Below are 21,673 nucleotides of genomic sequence, written 5' to 3' on the forward strand. Positions count from 1 at the left end.
ATGGGTTGGGCGCGCCCCCCCCCCCCCCCCCCGGGGAGTGATTTCTCGCTTTCTGTCTCTCTGTCTCTGTCTGGTGAGTGCACGCGCCCTATAGCAAAAATCCTCTCCAATAAAAGAAAAGAAAAGGAAAGAAAATTTAGTGCGACTACATTCACAAATCCCATTCTGAGGCTCTCCGCGTTAAGTTTCAATCTCTTGCCCTGGCCTTTCCAGTAGGTACTTTATTCTCTGGCTGCATTCTTTCTGAGGGCAGCCTGCTGCGCTTCAGTCTTCTGCTTAAGATGTGCTCTGCGTGGAGACACCCTCTGCTCTAGCTTCTGGAGCTAATGCTCGTGGTGTGTCCCTGTCTGCTTCTTGATTTTGCTTGCAGGCATGAGGTAGCTCCATTTCCTGCTGGAGCCATAGCCTCAAGGCCTGGCATTGCGCTTCTTGAGCCTCGTCTAGCCATGACGCTTGAGAGGCCATCATGCGTGCTTTCTCCCTACTGCTCTGCCGAAATGGCAAGTTTGCTTGTCTGCTCACCTCTCCGTGTCTTTTAGTTCATTTTGTGCTCATTCTTTGGAGTAACTTCCAACCAGTGATTCTTGAGTGCTTTCTAGGGTTTAGTCTGTACTTTGTAAGAGTCCTGAAGCAGATTTTTAATTTGCATTTCCACGGCCTTCAATCTTTTTGGCTGTTACTGAAGTCCCAGGACAGGCTTTCTGCGCAGTTCCTTTCTCGCCTCTTCCTGTACTCCAGCTCGTTTTCCAGTTCAGTCTTGTGCTAAAGATGAATCAGACCCCTGCGTAGCTCTGTCCATGTGCAGCCACCGGTCCTGGAGCTCTGGGCAGACTCATTGTGCAGGATTAGTTTAGCACGGCATGCGCTGTCTCCTCCTGGGTCGTCTCCTCCTTTATCAGTAGTTCTTCTCCTATGTTCTGCTGCCCCACCTCATGCTGCTTCATCAGCTGCTGAGTGAGAGGTGGGCTTCTGCCCCAGCCTTTGTGTGCTGCTAGTTCTCTTTATGCTTGGATCTCTGCTTTTGCTTTTCTTTCTTGAGGGAGCTATGGTCCTCATTCATTTTCTCTTAGTTTCTTCCTTATAGATCTTATACTATTTCTTCCAGCTTTCTAAGAAAGTTGTCAAATCTTTCTTTTTTTTTTTTTTAAGAATTATTTAATTTATTTTTTATGTATGTATGTATTTATTTATTTAAATTTGACCAGAAGGGGACAGAGTGTGAGAGAGAGAAAGTGAGAAAGCAGGCCGCCAGGTCTGGGACTCAAACCATGGTTGACCATGTGGGAGTTCAGCGCTCTTAACCACCACGCCACCAGCCAGCTCCAAAAGCTGTCAAATCTTTCTTCTTCTGGGCCAACAGCTGTTGCTGGAACCTCCTCTCATCTGCCGCAGCTACTTCGCCTCCTGTTCTATGAGAACCACTTGCTTCTTGGGCAACTTCTCCAGCTCGATGAATGAGTGGTTGGCATGCTCCTTCTGGAGCTCGAGGCGGTGCTTGTCCATCTCAGCCTTCAGATTGTTCCCCAGGGTGATTGGCTGTGTGTGGTGCCAGCATCACATCCACTTATGACCTGACGTCTGTTCCCACAGCTTATCCTCTTGCTAATGCTACGGATCTGCTGTGTAAACAAGGATGCTGATTTGATTGGGCAAAGCACTCTCTGTTCCGGTAGAGAATGGCGTGGTTCCAAACTGACTGGGTAGGCCGCGGCTCAGGCCTGGGGTCGCCGTGGCCTGCCTCATCCCTTATGAGTACATGATCCTCTAGAATTACATAAATGTAAATAATAATAATAAGAAGAATAAGAATAAATGCCATGTATAGACTCCTTAGAACGGTTTGCTTAAAACTCTATAACCAAATTCCTTTAAAAATGTCATGGGCCTTGCAAGGAGGATGCTGGTAGCTTTTAATATAAAAGCAAGCCTCCACCTCATTCCCTTGAAAGATTTGCGTTCTCGATTTAATTTGACTTGAGATCTGTTCGGTAGTATCGTTGTTCTGCCTAGAATCAGGGTAGGCTTTGCTGAACTGCCCCTTGATCTTGTGCTGGGAGGATTTGGCAGTCGCTGAGGGTTTCTGCTTTCCAGTCGTGGTCGTACACACCCCCAGCATCTTTTCATCCTAGAACATTCATTAGTGTTTTTTTGACATCAAAGTTCCAGAAATATAGATTGGGGAAGGCCTTCTGTAGTCATCATTTTCCCCTTGGTGCCAGTTTCTTTGAGAGATGGAAACTGTATGATACACAAAGATGCCTTATGTATGTATTGGGTCATTGGCAAAGTCATGACATATTTTTTCTATGTTTTTCTGTGCAAAAATGCTTCATGACTTTTCTGAAGAACCAATAGGAATAAAGTGGAGAGTGATACAAATTTATAAAAATTCAATTGGTTCTTGGTATTCAGATATCGTCGGTCCTTATGGACTCACATTTGAGAATTTGCCTATGCAGTAACATTTATCTGTAACTCCCAAATCAGCAGTGCTTGAAGGCCATTTGTGGGCATATGAAGAGTGCTAAGAAGTTTGATTCACCTGATTCCCATGTTCCCAGTTGAGGTCGAACAAGGCAATGCCCTGACTTCTTGCTTCCATTCTCAAACTGTAAATAAATGTCTTTTTTTACAGTCTAGTTAGTGTCTTCTTTTTTCCCTTTCCAAACTCATGTTTGCTGATTTCCCTGTTTAAAATGCTAGTGCTGAAGTCGAGTGTTCCAAAGTGAACGAAGGCTACAGTATGATCTGAGGAGAAAATGCTTAGATAAGCATCATGCAGGCACAAGTCATAGTGCTTATTTGATGTGAAAGTGTGTTAGCATTCTCTACTTTTTTGCCAATATGCACATGTCCGTAAAGGATCACAGAAGTGCCTGCGAACTGAATTTGGCATTACAAATACATTTTCACAAATCTAGGTGAATTCCCAAATAAGGAATACAAGAATAATGAGAATTGCCATAAAATCAGTAGCATCTGAAAAAATTCTTTCCCACAGAAAGAAGTATGTACAAGAATGTTCACGGCATTGTTATTTGTAATAGTAAATGATTATCTCTTCATAAAGAATGCAAGTAATATAAATGCAAATAATGAAATCTCACAGCAATGAAAAGAATAAGCTAAATCTATAAACAGAACCATGGATGACCTCAGCAGTATATACTGGAGGGAAATTAAGCAGCAGACACAATGCATTGAAGAGTGAGTGACGGGATGAGAATTTCAAGGTTTGGGGCTGCAAAGGATAAACAAACGGGGTAAAATGATAAACAGAGGGCTGGTTCCATAGCTTAGTGGTTAAGGGAGCTGGATACCACTTGACTGGCTGTGGTTCTAATCCTGGACCAGACAGCTTGAAAACATGCCTGGTGCATGTGCACGTGTGCCTAAAATCCTGATGGGATGAGAAATGTGGAGGGCAAGGGATTGCAACGTAACTGCGTTCCAGGGGGAGTTGCTTTCTGCCTCTCCTTTTCTCACTCTCTGTCTCTCTCTAGTTTGTGCATACGCTCTTTGGCTATTAAAAATAATAAATAAAAATAAATGACTACTTGTCCAATAGAAACAGTGCTACAGATAGAAGCAGAATCAATCTTACTACGCAACCAAGGTCCAAGAAAAAAAAGTAATGAAAAATAAATAAAATGAATAACATTACTGTGAGAAAAACTGTGAAGTGACTAAGAATACATCCAGTTAGTAGGACGTCAGACCTACGTGAAAACAAAAACAAAATATTAAAGGTGAAAGTAAAAGAAAACTGAAATGTATGTACAAAATACCAGGACCTTGAATGGGAAGCCTGAATCGTCTTATAAGTCAGGCCCCTTCATTACTACCTTTCATAGTCTTTTATTAGCTGGGAAGGTGCCATCGCTCACTTTTTTTGTTTAATTGCCAGAGGCCGTGTGCACTTGCCAAAGTATGTGTGTGAGAGAGGAGGCACCCTCTTGCCCCCAGAAGGTGGTGGTCTGCTGCAATCTTTTTTCTTGTCTCTTCAGTTAGCATTTAGGCAAATACCTGGCTTTTTTTTTTTTTTTTTTTTTTTTAAGAGAGATTTTCGTTATAGGGGCGCGTGTGCTTGCCAGAGAGACAGAGAGAATGTGAGAAATTGCCCCCCAGGGGAGATGACCATGACACAATTCCCTCTCCTCCAATCTCTTCTTGGGATTTTGGGCACACAACACACGCGTCCGGCATGAGTTTTAAGCTAACTGATCTGGGACTTGAATCATGGTTGACTGCGTGGGAGTCCACTGATGTAACCATTACACCATCTGCTGGTCCCAGCACCTGGCATGCTTTTAAAGTCATTAAGACTAGGACTCAAACTGCAGTCAGCCATGTGGAATCCAGTTTCCTATACACAACACTTAACCGCAGTGCTATGGGCTGGCCTATCTCTAACTTAAAGAACACACTTTATTTATTTTATATTTTGGAAGAATTATTTATTTAATTTGGTTTGGTAAAGAATTATTTATTTATGTTTATTTGTTATTATTACTCTTTTTAATTTGCTATAGAACACATAGGTGAGAGAGAGAGAGTGAGAAAGCAAGCTGCCAGGTCCAGGACTCGAACTGTGGTTGGCCATGTGGGAGTCCAGCACCTTAACCACTATGCCACCTGTTGGTCCTTTATTATTGTTTTTAAATTTTGCCACAGGGCTTGTGCACTCCTCAGAGAGAGAAAGCAAGAGAGAGAAAAGTGAGAAAGCAGGTCATGAAATCTGGGACTTGAACCATGGTAGGCCATGTGAGAGTTCAGTGCCTCAACCATCAAACCACCTGCTGTCCCCAAGAACACACTTTAAAAATGTGTATGGATATAAACATTGTTCTGCTAATGAGAACATTGAAAATTTAACTTTGATCACTCTGGAAAATTTATTATTTTTGTTTGATGTAGAATGAGTCCCAGAAGACCATTGTCTTGCATCCACTCCAAGATACCGTGTTGGACGAATACAGGCGTTTCACCATTCAACTGCAATCAATTGATGAGGTAGAAATATCTCCAGTAAGAGGTAAGAGAAATTCACATTTTTGGAAATTAAGTTAGATCCTTAGAAAAATGTAAGCAAATAATAGTTGCAGAGATAAGCAATGTTAGGCTTTATAATTACTAAGATATTTTCTGAAACATAAAGATGAGGTTTTCTACTTGTACTATAGGTAAAGAATGGTTGAAGTTAGAGTGTAATGAAATATTGGTAGAGTCATTGGTCAAAGATTACATTAGATTGAGAACTCTTAGTTCTATGGATAATTGTTATGTATGCCACTGAAGCAGGCTTTAGACATGTTCAGTGTAATCCCATTTTTTTCTTTTGCTGTAGTTGTTATTTCCATTATAGTGGAAATATATGATACACTTTTATAAATGCTCATTGTCAAATGGTAGAACTGGAAAACTAAAGGCCGCCCCTCCAGGAATCTTGTTTTTTCCACATACTGGTTGACATAGCCACATGGTCTCCATGAGCTGCAAAGTGGTTACTGTAGAAGTGAGTCCCTGCCCTAGAAGAGCCCTTATTTATCCTGGCAGTGGTAGTGAAACGATTACCCACTCTTCCTGCCTCTGTCATTTTTTTAAAAGAATTATTTTATTTTAACTTTATTAATTATTATTGCAGTTCTCCAATTTGATCAGAGAGATACAGAAAGAGAGGGAGGGAGGGAAAGTGAGAAAGGAACCCACCAGGTCTAGAACTTGAACCATGGTTGGTCATGTGAGAGTCCAGTGCCTTTAACCACCACACCACCTGCCGACCCCCTTCCTCTGTCATTAAAGAGCGACCTGGGCAAGTTATTTGCCTCAGTGACTTCCCTGCCTTAGTCTATGTCAGCGTTCTCAGGGGAGATGTGAAGATAGTGTTCATGTCTAACTTCGTGATTGTTGGGAGGATTAATTAGGTCAGTACATGAAAGGCACTTAGAAGGTTGCCAGGCAGGTACTCAGTGCACACCTGTGTTTGCCACAAAGCAGGCTTCTCTTGTTCCCCGTAGGCAGTGCGTCTATAATCATTCGGGGAGATAAAGGTGCCTCGGGAGAAGTTGGGGTAGCTCCGTCATCCAGACACGTCTTCATCGGGGAGCCCTCTGCAGGATACAATGGCACTGCCATCATTAGGTACGGGCTCATCGTTTTCCTTTGCGTCTGTGCGGGTTGTGAAGTTTTATGTAAATAATTAGCCTTAAATATTGAGTTGCCAGAAAAGTCGTGACGCATCTTTGCACAGAAAAACAGGCAAATACACTGTGACGTTTCCAACAACCCAATACATCGTTCCCAGTACATCCATAGTCTTTCAGAATTTCATTTTACATATTGGTAACATCCTGTGGGAGAGAAATAATATATTTTTGGCAGAATTTGAAAACATATCCTATACATCTTTTTAAAAAGAATTATTTATTATTAATATTTTAATTTGATCAGCGAGAGAAGGAAAGTGAGAAAGGAAACCACCAGGTCCAGGACTCGAACTGTGGTTGGCCATGTGGGAGTCCAGCACCCTATCCACCATGCCACCGACTGGCCCCTATCCTAATCTATCTCAAAGTTAGATGACAGGGTTTCTTATTCCTGGGTGATGTGCACCACCTATGCTGAGAAATGCACGTGGAGTTGAGCTCATTCGGTCACAAAACGTGTGCGATAATGGAGAATTACCTCATCTCTGTAAGTTTGTGTGTCTTGGCCACAAAAGCATTCCTTCGAAGATTGCCAAGATCCAACTATTTGATTCTAAGTGTTCTAACATCAGGGCCTGTTCTATAACCAAATTCCTGTGATGATAGGAAAATTGGTTTCTCCCCAATTTTCTTTAGAGGAATGGGACAGCAACTGTCAGTAAAGTAGCGGGATGTGACCGAATACTTTATCCTATGGAGTTATCCGGAGTTAGTACCTCTTTTGTTCTACTGACCTGTGCATGTATGAAGTGTTTACTGTTATTTAGGGAACTTTGTTAGGCTATTTTTCTCTTTTTCATTTTTTTTTAAATTTTTGTTATTGGGTATGTGCACTCCTCAGAGAGACAGAGAGAGAGAGAGAGAGAGAGGGGAGAGAGAGACAGAGACAGAGACAGAGGAAAAGTGAAGTCCCCCCAGCAGATGTCCACACTGCCATCCCTTCTTTTTTTCTCCTTTTGGGATTTTGGGCACACACTTGTCCCTCGTGTGTTTTTCAAGCCACTTGGTTCAGGACTCGTAACTGTTGGCCGTGTGGATCCAGCACTTAGCCTCCATACCACCTGCTTGTCCTGTTAGGTAATTTTATTTTGTACTTTTGTGTATTAAATGGAAAGACTATAGATCCTTCTTTTTATTCCTTTCATCTTTGGTGTTCAGTTTTTGCCAGTGTTCTTGTCAAGATAGATTTGCACTCGCTCAGTACGTCGGGTGTCACTACTTTAGAATCGTACAACTTTCTCTCGCTTTATAGTTGATAGATGAGGTTATTTTTATGTATCACGTTCTTGAACTAAATGCAAGTCGGTTACTGTCGAAAGACACAGCAAGAATTTAGGAAAAGTTTGTTCTATAAAAATGTATCAAATATACATTTGTATTTTGCAGCCTTGTTCGTGGCCCAGGGATTTTGGGGGAGATCACAGTCTTTTGGAGGCTCTTCCCTCCTTCCGTAGGGGAATTCGCTGAGACATCGGGAAAACTGACAATGAGAGACGGGCAGTCTGCGGCCATTGTCGTGATCCAGGGGACTCGAACTGTGGTTGGCCATGTGGGAGTCCAGCACCCTATCCACCATGCCACCGACTGGCCCCTATCCTAATCTATCTCAAAGTTAGATGACAGGGTTTCTTATTCCTGGGTGATGTGCACCACCTATGCTGAGAAATGCACGTGGAGTTGAGCTCATTCGGTCACAAAACGTGTGCGATAATGGAGAATTACCTCATCTCTGTAAGTTTGTGTGTCTTGGCCACAAAAGCATTCCTTCGAAGATTGCCAAGATCCAACTATTTGATTCTAAGTGTTCTAACATCAGGGCCTGTTCTATAACCAAATTCCTGTGATGATAGGAAAATTGGTTTCTCCCCAATTTTCTTTAGAGGAATGGGACAGCAACTGTCAGTAAAGTAGCGGGATGTGACCGAATACTTTATCCTATGGAGTTATCCGGAGTTAGTACCTCTTTTGTTCTACTGACCTGTGCATGTATGAAGTGTTTACTGTTATTTAGGGAACTTTGTTAGGCTATTTTTCTCTTTTTCATTTTTTTTTAAATTTTTGTTATTGGGTATGTGCACTCCTCAGAGAGACAGAGAGAGAGAGAGAGAGAGAGGGGAGAGAGAGACAGAGACAGAGACAGAGGAAAAGTGAAGTCCCCCCAGCAGATGTCCACACTGCCATCCCTTCTTTTTTTCTCCTTTTGGGATTTTGGGCACACACTTGTCCCTCGTGTGTTTTTCAAGCCACTTGGTTCAGGACTCGTAACTGTTGGCCGTGTGGATCCAGCACTTAGCCTCCATACCACCTGCTTGTCCTGTTAGGTAATTTTATTTTGTACTTTTGTGTATTAAATGGAAAGACTATAGATCCTTCTTTTTATTCCTTTCATCTTTGGTGTTCAGTTTTTGCCAGTGTTCTTGTCAAGATAGATTTGCACTCGCTCAGTACGTCGGGTGTCACTACTTTAGAATCGTACAACTTTCTCTCGCTTTATAGTTGATAGATGAGGTTATTTTTATGTATCACGTTCTTGAACTAAATGCAAGTCGGTTACTGTCGAAAGACACAGCAAGAATTTAGGAAAAGTTTGTTCTATAAAAATGTATCAAATATACATTTGTATTTTGCAGCCTTGTTCGTGGCCCAGGGATTTTGGGGGAGATCACAGTCTTTTGGAGGCTCTTCCCTCCTTCCGTAGGGGAATTCGCTGAGACATCGGGAAAACTGACAATGAGAGACGGGCAGTCTGCGGCCATTGTCGTGATCCAGGTATCGTTGCTGGTTTCTGAAACTGTGTGTGTGTGTGTGTGTGTGTGTGTGTGTGTGTGTGTGTTGGATAAGGGGTGGGAGGGAGGTGAGTGTTGCAGTTTGTCATTGTTTATGTGACAGACATTGATCTTCACATTTTACAGAGTCCGCTGTTAACTCTTTTTGTGCTTCTCCAGGCTTTGAATGATGACATTCCCGAGGAAAAGCGTCTCTATGAGTTCCGGCTCACTGCGGTCAGCGAGGGCGGGGTGCTGAGCGCGTCCAGCAGCACCGCCAACGTCACCATGGTGGCCAGTGACTCTCCCTATGGCCGCTTTGCCTTCTCACATGAGCAGCTTCGCGTGTCAGAGGAGGCACAGAGGGTACAGTGTGACATGCTCACTATCCTAGTAGCATTTTTGTTTTTGATGTTGTGAATGATCTTTGAATGCGTTTTCTTGGTCTGGGACCAGCAGATGGCATAATGGTTACGTCGCTAGACTCCAGTGTAGTCGATTGTGGTTCGAGTCCCAGACCTGGCAGCTTAAACTCACGCCAGGCATGCATGCATTTATGTGTGTGCATGTGTGTGTGTGTACACCCAAAATCTGGAGAGGAGAATGGAAGAGAAGGGATTGCAACGTAGCCAGCCCCTCTAGGGCATCATTTCTCACTTTCTGTCTCTTTCTCTCTCTGTCTCTGTCACATACCCTATAGCCAAAATGTCTCTTAAAAAAAACGTAATGAATGTGTTTCCTTGTTCCTATTCCAAACTGATTAATTTCCTCCATTATCATTATTTGAACATATAATTTAAATAATTTTATAACTTTACATGTAGTTTTAACACAATCCTGGAAAAAAGAATCTTTAACTAGAATTAACATTGTCTGATAGATTCAACTTCTAAATCAAATTACAGAATGCTTTCTGCACAGGTTAACATCACGGTCATCCGCTCAGGTGGACATTTTGGCCTCGTGAGACTCTGGTATGAGACTGTGAGTGGGACGGCGGAGGCTGGCCTGGACTTTGTTCCTGTGGTTGGGGAGCTCCTCTTTGAAGCGAGGGAGACAGTGAAAAGTCTCCATGTTGAAATCCTTGATGATCATCATCCTGAAGGCCCTGAGGAATTTTCTCTCACAATTACAAAGGTGGAACTCCAGGGAAGGTAAAGGAAAAAGAAAATTAGGAAAAAGAAAACAGAAAGAGAGAAAAAGAGTAAAGCTCTACTGTGTAGCAATTAGGGATAACAGAGCTATACCACACTTCTCTCCCTGCTTTTTCTGTCTTTATGATGGTAGAACAGAGCCTAGAAAGCCAATTGTAACAAATGCTAATTTCTGTTTTTTGCAATTTCTTTTCTTTTTGGAGAGGTTTTTGCTATGGGGCACGTGCACTAGCCAGAAAGACAGAGAGAGACAAAGAGACAGAAAGCGAGAAATCACCCCGCACAGGGGATGACCACGCTACAGTCCCTTCTCCTCCATTCTCCTCTCAGAATCTTGGGCATGCACATACATGTGCCCGGCATGAGCTTAAGCCACTGGGTCTGGGACTCAAACTGCAGTCGACTACGTGGGAATCCAGTGACATAGCCATTACGCTAACTGCTGGTCCCGAATCATCATTTTTCTAATTTTGCCTTATACATAACGTCTTGTTACTCAGCTTCCAACATTCCGGCACTAGGTAGCATGTAAATACCAGGAAGGAGAATTAGGGACTCGACGGAAGGACTGAAATGGCTTAGTTCCACTTTTCAGCTTTATGAGTTAAAAGTGATAGAAAGCCCTGGAAGTCAAAAATTTGTTTGATGAGAATCGTATCAACCTAAGAAAACACTTTCTTTGCCAAACTATGTCATTATGCAAGTAAACTATATTCAAGGATAGAGGCATTGATTAGAATGGTTTCCATTGGAATCCAGGTGTTTTCTTGAATCTCTGTGGGTTTGGCGTCTGACTGGGGACGTGACTCTCATACCTTAACCGACTTCTGCCGCTCACATACTGCTGGTTTGCTGTCTGTGTGTTCAGCAGTGATCCTCAGAGGTTTGTTTTATGACAGCTTCCTTCTAATTTCCTAATAGTTCATCTTTTCATTGCTCAGTTTTTGCAGCCACAGGTTTGGTTTGTTACAGGCACAGTAATTGGGAGTAGCATAGAAGTGTGTTTCAAAACGGCATTTCAGGAAAACGAGAGTACTTGGTCGGATCAGTATTACACTCTTTGAAAGTATTTCGTTTCATCGAACTAAGCCACAGGTGCTTGCGGGACCTTTTGGTTCATGCTCAGTAATCATGTGTATATTTCATTTTTTTTATGACTTTGCAAGAGGGTATGATTTTACCATACAAGAAAACGGACTTCAGATAGATCAACCTCCCGAAATAGGAAACATCTCCATCCTGCGAATTACTATAATGAAAAATGATAATGCAGAAGGCATCATTGAATTTGACCCAAAATATACTGCCTTTGAAGGTAGGTACACTTAGGTTACTTAAATAAATTTACCACCACTTTCTGAATCATAAAGATCTGGAGCCTGACGTTCACCTTGAATTCCCATATGTAAATCTTCTTGGTTCGGGGTATGGGGTAAGTGTGTGTGTACTCAGATAGCCACTTTTATACTTATTTCTTTATTTTGAAAATATATCTCCAGTTACCTTGGGTAGTCTAGAAACTTGCTGTGTATGATAAAGCTAAATGTTTAGAGACAAGGCCATCTATTAATAGAAAAATTATGCTTAAACTTAAGTGTCTTAAATTGTTTCTGTGATTAGAAATAAGTGAGTATTTGCTTTCTAATAAATAATCACTTTCGTAATGAATACTGTTTTTAGAGAGAGTTTTTTTTTTTTTTTTCCTCTAGGGTGTGCACATTTCAGAGAGATAGAGACAGGAAGTGAGAACTCACCCCCTAGGGGGATGGCTGCGCTGCAGTCCCTTCTCTTCCTTTCTTCTCTCAGGATTTTGGGCACACACATACACATGCCCAGCATGAGTTTTCAGCTACCCGGTACGGGACTTGAGCTGTGGTGGACTATGTGTGAGTCCAGCGACCTAACCGCTATGCTATCTGCTGGCCCACCGGTAATGAATATTCCACTGTACTGCAGGTGTAGGTTGTATCTAGATCCTTGAGTTTGCTTTCCCAAAACACTTCCTAATAGCTGTTGGCCTAATAGCGCCAGTTCTCCCCCCTGTAGAAGCAGAATACAAAATATACGGCAATATTCCTTCCTGGGCTGCAATAACTTTCCTAGAAAATGCCTTTATTTATTTATTTATTTTTTACGAGGTTTTTGCTATAGGGCACATGCGCTCACCAGAATGACAGAAAGAGACAGAGAGACAGAAAGTAAGAAATCACCCCTCATGGCAGATGGCCACACCGCAATCCCTTCTCCTCCATTCTTCTCTCAGGATCTTGGGCATGCATGCATACGCACCTGGCATGAGTTTAAGCCACTGGGTCCAGGACTCGAACCGCAGTCGACTGCATGGGCGTCCAGCGATGCAGCCATTACGCCATCTGTTGGTCCCAGGAAATGACTTTTTTAAAAGGCAGCGTATGAACATAGCTTTTAAATATAATGAACATAACATAATGAGCATAAAATTTAAAATTGATATGTTGTTTTAGTGTTATTAATTTATTGGTTTCATTGTTGGACAGTGAGAGAGAAAGTGAGAAATCCCCCCCCCCCCTCCCAAGCAGGATGGCCACATTGCAATCCCTTCTCCTCCATTCTCCTCCGGGAACTTGGGCACCCACGCACATACGTGCACCCACGCACATACGTGCACCCAGTATGATTTTTCAAAGCACTGGGTCCAGGATTGAATTATGGTCAGCTATGTGGGAGTCCGGCAACGTAACCTCACACCATCTGCTGGCTCCATGTAGCCATGTTTTTGGGAGACATTTTTACTCTGTGGTGCATGTGCTCACCAGAGAGACAGACAGAAAGCAAGAAATCAACCCCCAGAGGGGATGGCCATGCTGCAATCCCTTCTCCTCCGTTCTCCTTTTGGGACTTTAGACTCACACACACGTGTGCCATTATATTTAATTGCCAAATTCAGTTTGACTGAATGTGATAAAAGTGAACTGCCTTGTCCGATGCACCAGTTAACTCCATCTTCACATTCCAGTGGAGGAGGACGTTGGGGTGGTCATGATTCCAGTGGTGAGGCTGCATGGAACCTACGGCAAGGTGACAGCCGACTTCATCACCCAGAGCTCCTCTGCCATCCCGGGAGGTGTGGACTTTGTGCTTCATGGCAGTTCAGTCCTCTTCCAGCATGGGCAGAACCTGAGTTTTATAAATGTCTCCATCATCGATGACAGTGAAAGGTCGGTAACACAGGGCCTGTCGGGGGCACACACGGAGTATGAATATTGTGCTCTTACCCTTACATGTGTTTTGCACTGCTAATAGAATTTTAAGTAATATTTTTGCCCATTGAGAAACAACAGGAGAGAGATTTGGGGGTCCTGGAGGGGAAGAGAGGAGCGGGGAGACCATTGTTGTTGGATGTGCCACGTCATCTCACAAGAAGAAAATAAGTCGTTTCTCTAGATTTAAAAAGTCTAATCAGAATGTGGAAACATCCTTCAACTCACTTTCCTAATGAATAAAACAATTAAAAAGGGGGAAGAAAAAAAAATCTAATAACTGCCCTAGGTTTTAATAAAATTGATGTTGATGGTTGAAGCTTTTAGCTGAGCACCCTCTTCTTACCACTTGTGTGTCTACTGTGCCTTGAATATGTATGACCAATTTGGAAAATGACTAGTTATTTGGATTTTACAAGCACTTTAATATGTTTAGACTCACAATTTGCTCCTCCTTGTTATGCAGTGAATTTGAAGAGGCCATTGAAATTCTGCTCACTGGAGCTACCGGTGGAGCGGTCCTTGGGCGCCACCTAGTGAGCAGACTCACGATCGCCCAGAGTGACTCTCCCTTTGGAGTTGTAAGATTTCTCAATCAAAGCAACGTTTCTGTTCCTAACCCCAATTCCACAATGACTTTATCCTTGGCGCTGGAGCGAACTGGAGGACTCTTGGGAGAGATCCAGGTAGAGTTATTCTCCCCATGGATTTAAGAATAACTTGATAGACCAAGTATGATGCTCAATTTTTTTTTTTTTTGGCCAGAGTTTTGCTATTGGGCATGTTCACTCGCCAGAGAGACAGAGACAGAGAGGCAGAAAGTGAGAAATCACTCCCCAGCGGGGATGGCCATACCACAATCTCGTCTCCTCCATTCTCCTCTTGGGATCTTGGGCATGCTTGCCATACTCCCAATGTGAGTTTTAAGCCACCGGGTCTGGCACTTGAACTGTGTCCAACTATGTGGGCATCCAGAGACATAACTATTATGCCATCTGCTGGTCTTGATGATGAATTTTTTATTCCTAACATAAATTTTTTTATTCCTAACTTTATACCTTGTTCAGTATAAAGTAGCTTTCTTAAAATTTAATTTTATTTATTATCATAATTTTTTTATAGTACGTTAAATCACATATATCTTTACAGTGTATTACATTTCTTTTCCCAGCACGATTACCATGCATATCAGTCAAGACAAAGATGTTACTGTCCACATCATCATCAAATAGCTATTCATTATGATATTCATTATGATCTTTTAGATTATTATTATTATTATTATTTATTCTCTTTTTTTTTTTTTGGAGAGGTTTTTGCTATAGGGCGCATGCGCTTGCCAGACAGACAGAGAGAGACATAGGGAGTGAAAGCGAGAAATCACCCCCGAGGGGGGATGGTCACGCCGCAATCCCTTCTCCTCCATTCTCCTCTCGGGATCTTGGGCACGCACGCACACGCGCCAGGCGTGAGTTTTAAGCCACCGGGTCCGGGACGCGAACCACGGTCGACTACATGGGAGTCCAGCGACATAGCCATTACGCTAACTGCTGGTTCCCCTATTCTCATTATTTTTTTAATGATATAAAGTAGCTTTTAAGTTCTGTGAAGTACATGAAAATGTGTGACCCCTATATCCGTCCCCATGGAACTCTTGAGAGCAAGTTAGAAACTAATTGAATGATTCTGGCAGAATTCAACAAGTATTTATTGAGTGCTTTCTAGATGGTAGGTCTTGTTCCAGTACTACAAACATCTTGAGGAGCTTGATAGACCTCCTCCTGTTCTCATAGAGTTTTCACTATAGTAAGTAGCGTTAAACAAGAACAAATAAGCAAAAAGATTACCTGACCACGATAAGGGCCCTGCTTGTAAAATTGGGAGAAAAAGGGGTTGTGCTATTCAAGTTGAAAGCTGAGTGGTAAGAATGAGGTGGACGGGTAACTGTCGGTGGGGTGAGGATCTGGGCAGAATGAGTAATTGCTCCGGCAGAGGGACAGGCCTGGCATGTTTGCAGGAGGGAGAGGCCCCAGCGGCCAGGAGCTGAGAGGTGGGAGGACAACAGCACCAGGTAGAGAAGAGCATTCAGAAGGCATTTGGCCACATAGAACCTCATAAACCGGTTGAAGATTTTATTCTAAGTGCAAATAGGATGCCATGGTAGAGTTTTGTTTTGTTTTGTTTTTATTTACTCGTTCATTTATTTTAATTTGACCAGAGAGAAATACAGAGAAAGAGTGGGAAAGTAAGAAAGCAAGCCACCAGGTCCGGTTGAACCGTGGTTGCCATGTGGGAGTGTCTATTGCCTTAACCACCATACCACCTGCTGGCCCGCCATTAGAGAGTTTTAAGGGGGGGGGGATAATGTTACTGGATTGTTATTTAAAGTAGCTCCTCCATGGCTGCTGTGAGGAGAATGTATTGCCAAGAAGCTAAGGTGTAGAGTAGCGTAGAAGTGGGAAGCATGGGCCAGCCTGTGGTGTGGTGGGTTGGGGCAGCTGGATCCCACATGGCCAACTATGTGGTTTGAGTCCTGGATCCAGTGGCTTAATAAACACATGAGGCATGTGCCTGGCCACAAAACCAGCAGGAGGGAGCAATGGAAGAGAAGGGATGACTGTGTGACCATTCTCTGTGGGGGGTGCTTTCTCACTCTCCCCCCCACCTCTCTCTCATTGGGCTAGAAATGGAGGCTGAAGGGAAGAGAGCGATGAAGGATAACTCCTAGACTTTGTTTGAGCAGCTAATAAGCTATAGTATTGTACACTGAGATGCAGAACCTGGGGGGAAAAATGAAGAATTCTGTTTTGGCCGAGTTCATTAGCGATCCTTTGACATCCCACTGAGGGAGTAAGTAGGCAGGGATGTGGAGTGTGTGTGGTGGAGTGGTTGGGGCTGCAGGCACAGATGGGGAAGGTTGACACAGACGGAGGCCTTTGAAATCACGGGCCCTAAGGAATGAAGACAAAGATGTAAAGGACACAGAGCTGAGCCTGGGGTATCCAGCATTTGGGAATCAGAGGAACGAGAGCCAGCAGACTGAGAAGTCAAAAGAGATTAAAAAGTAGGAGGGGAGCCTAGATGTCAGACCAACCAAGACAGGACATGGTGTCTCAGGAAGCAAGTGCTCAGCTCTGCCCAGGCTAACGAGAGGTCAGGTAAGAAGCAAATAGAAGTGCCTGGTTTTCTGCCTTCATCGATAGCATAAAAAGTATACAATTTTAAATGATAAGAACTCAGAAAATGAATTTATTAAGACATAAAAATTTGTTTCTTGTAACAACCTATGAAGATTTCTATTCATTTCACACTAGGAATTTAAGAATATTTGGGACAGACTGCCTACCAAGCAGGTGGCTTTATTGTCTTAGTTATATAGATTTTGATTGGTAGAATTTGTACACACAGTAAAACAGTGTTATACTCAAATTGTAAAAAAAGAATTATGTAATTTTATTTATTATTATTACTATTTTTAAAATTTTCTATAAAGCATGAGCACTCACCAGAGAGATACAGAGAGAGAAAGACAGAGAGAGAGAGAGAAAAAGCCGCCAGGTATGGGATTCAATCCATGGTCAGCCATGTGGAAGTTCAGTGACTTAACCACCATGCCACCTGCTGGCCCTACTCACATATTTTTAAATGTTTATATTTGCTTAACTTTTTTTTTTTTTTTGTAAAAATCTGTATATTTTTGTTATCTTGTGGTGATGTGAAGTGACTGGTATTAATATTTTCTTTTCTTGGTGGTTTGATCCATGACAAGTGATATTTTGTAGTTATGTTGTTTATATTTGCAAATACAATGATTTTTTAACGAAAAATACTACTTGATAAAACATGAATTTGCCAAAGAGATCCTAAAATAATTTTATACATTTGTAGTTATTTTAGTAATACTATGTATCCTGTAGTAATTCTTTGATTAACACTGATCATCTGTATTAAACTCAAAAGCAAAACAAAATACTCCACAGGTTAACTGGGAGATAGCAGGACCCAATTCTCAGGAAGTCTTACCACCCCAGAACAGAGACATTGCAGACCCCGTGAATGGGTCCTTCTATTTTGGAGAAGGAGAAGGTGGAGTGAGAACCATCGTTCTGACAATCTATCCTCATGAAGAAATGGAGGTTGAAGAGACTTTCATTATTAAACTTAAACTTGTGAAAGGAGAAGCTAAATTAGACTCCAGAGCTAAAAGTGTTACATTAACAGTAAGTCTGACTTTATTTTTCCTATGAAATTTTGGATTTAATGGATTTATCAAAAAATATATTTACATTTGTCAAAATGCTATATGCTTATGATGAATTGATAATTATAATTACCAAAGTGAGTCATAATAAATTTGATGAGTCAGCCTTCCTGGTGTTTATGTTAGTCTATCACATAGCCTAGTGGTAATTTTTTAAAGAAAATTTATTATAGTACTTTATCTAGTCTAAAAAATGTTATTTTCTTCATATAATTTTAACTTTATGCTCAAATTTAGTATAAAGAAGCATTTAATAGAGAACTTTTGTTTTAGTAAAATTCGAATTTTCATAGAACATTTTAATAAACTTATTTTACAACTTTAGAGACTATTATGTTTTCTTGGGACTATATAGCACTTTTAGAGCAGCAGTATTTGCTACATCACTCTGAACATTGGCTATCTTTGTCACCAAATTACGTAAAAATTATGAACTCCTTGTGAGTCAGCTTGAAGGAAGATTATTAGTCATTGTGCTTCGTCAGCACAACGATGTGGGGCGGATCAGACCTGAATTCAGTGGATTCCTCGTGAACCATCTTGTTCACCAGGGCAGGAAACGCTGTGGACTAAGGCTACTGAAAACAGTGCAGAGAGCTGACACATGTTTTTTAAGTTCGAAAAATACTCTTGTTTTGGGTTTACATCATCAGAGTTTCTCAGAGAAATACCAATGGAACACATGCACGCGTGTGTGCATGTGCACACACACACACACACACACACAGACACACACAGACACACACAGCAAAAGAGAGAGAGACTGAGCTGAAGGAATTGGCCCACGTCATTATGGGAGCTGACATATCCAGAATCCACGGAGTAGGCTGAAGATCAGAAACTTTAAAAAGAGTTGACGTTTGGTATTGAGTTTGAATTTTGTGGCAAAGCCAAGCAGAATCCCTGAGTCACAGTGTTAAGGCAGAGTTCCATCTTCTCCCAGAAACCTCAGCTTTTCTCTCTAGGCTTTCAATCTATTGGTCGTAACTCACACATTATCGAAGGTAATCTCCTTAACTTAGAGTCAACTGATACTAAGCGTTAGCCCTACCTACAGAAAACCTTCGCAACAGCTCCTAGGCTAGTGTGGACCAAATGGCTGGGCACCGAGCCTTCCCAAGTTGTTACCTAAAATGAACCTTCACGGAGCCTTGTGCCTCGTGCCATATGATAGCATAACTAGTAAAAAGAAGTTAGCTAAAATGAACATCAAAGTACTGACCTTTACATTCCACGTATTGTATTTTTCTTACTCCTACTTTGTTTGGGAAGTAAGAACCTCCTGGTTTTAGACAATGGTCAGTAGAGTTTTTTTTTTTACATATCCAGAATCCACGGAGTAGGCTGAAGATCAGAAACTTTAAAAAGAGTTGACGTTTGGTATTGAGTTTGAATTTTGTGGCAAAGCCAAGCAGAATCCCTGAGTCACAGTGTTAAGGCAGAGTTCCATCTTCTCCCAGAAACCTCAGCTTTTCTCTCTAGGCTTTCAATCTATTGGTCGTAACTCACACATTATCGAAGGTAATCTCCTTAACTTAGAGTCAACTGATACTAAGCGTTAGCCCTACCTACAGAAAACCTTCGCAACAGCTCCTAGGCTAGTGTGGACCAAATGGCTGGGCACCGAGCCTTCCCAAGTTGTTACCTAAAATGAACCTTCACGGAGCCTTGTGCCTCGTGCCATATGATAGCATAACTAGTAAAAAGAAGTTAGCTAAAATGAACATCAAAGTACTGACCTTTACATTCCACGTATTGTATTTTTCTTACTCCTACTTTGTTTGGGAAGTAAGAACCTCCTGGTTTTAGACAATGGTCGGTAGAGTTTTTTTTTTTTTTTTTTTTTTCATTATTTAGAGAATACTTTATTGGTTTCTGTAATCAAACCCATGTAGATAAGACCTTAGCAAACCAAATAGCTAGGTAAATTCAAATATCATTTCCCTATTTTTCCCCCCATTTTCTCAACCTACCTGTTTTTAAAAAATGTTAAATACTATAACTTCAGCCATAATTGTTCTACGTATTGTTTAACTTATTCTCTGTTTATATTTTTAGATACACAAGTTTGGGAATCCAAACGGAATTGTTCAGTTTGCTCCTGAGTCTTTATCGAAAAAGACCTATTCGGAGCCATCAGCTTTGGAAGGGACCCTGATCATTACTTTCTTTGTCAAAAGAGTGATGGGCTCTTTTGGAGACATCATGGTATAGTGTTTCCTTTGATTTAAGTGGGGAACCATCTTCTTGCCTAATAAACGGTGTTGAGAGAGACAAAGAAACTGTATGTTTCTGCTTAAAGTTTTTGATAAACCAAAGAAAGGTGCATGAGTTTTCAGAGAGCTTTAGACCTTTCATTTAAACACCTCTGGGCTCTCCATCTGGCATGAACTCCTAGCTATCTCTCTAAATTAAATCTGCTTATAATTAGTTCAGAAAGATCTTCACACTGAATCATGAAGGGCTAATGTAGCTTGTGTTTTATTATTTGCTATAGTGTGAATTATTTACTATTGATACTTAAGCTTCTCAATTTTTTTTTTTTTGGTAAGTTCTTAATATATTCTTTAGGGCTTTATTTCTTATAGAATTTTTCTAGTTTGCAACTGTTTTAAGAGGTTTTGTGTGTATATTGATATGAAGTAATTTGGGATGCCCTTTTTAGTCTTCATGACATGGATCAGGAAAGAATGACTTGATTCCTAACAGATGAAGGAAATTTGTTGGCCGAAAAAACACATTTTGTGAAATTTATCTGTATACTTATTTCTCTTCCTGTATTGGAGACTAACTGGTACTTTCTCAGTTGAAACTTCACAATTTGGCCAATTCTTGGAAAATAGTGATTAATTCTTGATTTCTTATAAATAGTCTCTTTTATTAGTAAAAAAAAAAAGCAGAGGGAGCCTGTGAATTTGCCATGAGAAAACTGATAGTACTTATGCGGGAAGAGCTAAACTTAGATTTCATTTTCAAGATGGAGAGTCTTTCAGACCCACCTGTGGTTTTACCTGGCACTCCACAGGCCTGGGTGGATCCACCCTCACCCCATACACATAGTTCACAAAAACAACCTATGACTGCCACACTTAGGGAAAAATTAAGGAAAACAAGGTCTTCATTTAATTCCCACTGTAATGTGGTAAAGTGTCTTAAAGGAGAGCATGAAGAAAGTGGTCAGACTTTTCAGAGAAACCAGCATCTTCAATGGAAGAAAATTGTTTGGAATTTCAAGAAAGTTTAAACATAGACAGAGAATTTGAAGAAAATGCACATTTGAAAAATGCCTTCAAGATTATCAGTACATGCAGGACCAGCAGTTAGCGTAATGGCTATGTCGCTGAACTCTCATGTAGCTGACTGCAGTTCGAGTCCCAGATCCAGTGGCTTAAACTCATGTTGGGCGCATGTGCGTGTATGCCCAGGATCCCGAGAGGAGAGTAGAGGAGAAGGGATTGCGGCGTGGCCATCTCCCTTGGGGGGTGATTTCTCGCTTTCTGTCTCTCTGTCTCTCTCTCTCTCTCTGTCTGGCAAGCACACGCGTCCTATAACAAAAAACCTCTCAAAAAAAAAAAAAGATTATCAGTACATGTGAATCAAAATCACTTGATACAGATGCTTTTCAAAATAATTTTTTGAAGGAGAGTTAAACAAGCATTAGATGAAAAAAAAGCAAAATTGATGAAGCAGATTCAGGAGAAAGAAGACCTTCTTCGGAGGCTAAAACTAGTCAAAATGTAGAGATCAAAGAACGACCTGTCTCAATTCCAGTTGTTAATAAAGAAGTGGAGAAGCTGCAGTCAGCTGTTTCTGTATGAGTTGCAGTCAGCTATGTCTGAGAGAACAAGAAACTAAGCCTGACTCAACTGACAGCCCATTATGGGTTAGATGATAAATCGCTACACTATAACAGAAGTGAAGAAGAATTTATAAGCGTTTAATTCATAAGTTTTTCTCCAGAATTTCTTTGAGAATGACAACTTAATTAAGAGATACACATTTTAGAGGGAAGATGACTAAAGGAAGGTTACCTTCCTTTAAGGTAGGA

At 41.4% G+C, this 21,673-nt stretch overlaps 1 protein-coding gene and 1 pseudogene across 1 annotated transcript in view; one reads left to right on the plus strand and one right to left on the minus strand.

Moving 5' to 3' along the window:
* Positions 1–21,673, plus strand: part of ADGRV1 (adhesion G protein-coupled receptor V1) — a 618,101-nt gene that overhangs the window by 181,744 nt on the left and 414,684 nt on the right. Inside the window, exons 60-69 of the mRNA XM_027774960.1 lie at positions 4,918–5,035; positions 6,018–6,141; positions 8,837–8,975; positions 9,152–9,337; positions 9,893–10,125; positions 11,292–11,440; positions 13,121–13,322; positions 13,831–14,050; positions 17,345–17,584; positions 19,684–19,833. Of these exons, the coding sequence (XP_027630761.1) occupies positions 4,918–5,035; positions 6,018–6,141; positions 8,837–8,975; positions 9,152–9,337; positions 9,893–10,125; positions 11,292–11,440; positions 13,121–13,322; positions 13,831–14,050; positions 17,345–17,584; positions 19,684–19,833 (1,761 nt within the window). The remainder of the gene's footprint in view (positions 1–4,917; positions 5,036–6,017; positions 6,142–8,836; positions 8,976–9,151; positions 9,338–9,892; positions 10,126–11,291; positions 11,441–13,120; positions 13,323–13,830; positions 14,051–17,344; positions 17,585–19,683; positions 19,834–21,673) is intronic.
* Positions 135–2,602, minus strand: LOC102476660 (serine/threonine-protein kinase TAO3-like; annotated as a pseudogene).

This window comes from Tupaia chinensis, unplaced genomic scaffold, assembly GCF_000334495.1.
Source record: "Tupaia chinensis unplaced genomic scaffold, TupChi_1.0 Scaffold000498_1, whole genome shotgun sequence".
In the NCBI taxonomy this organism is placed as follows: domain Eukaryota; kingdom Metazoa; phylum Chordata; class Mammalia; order Scandentia; family Tupaiidae; genus Tupaia; species Tupaia belangeri.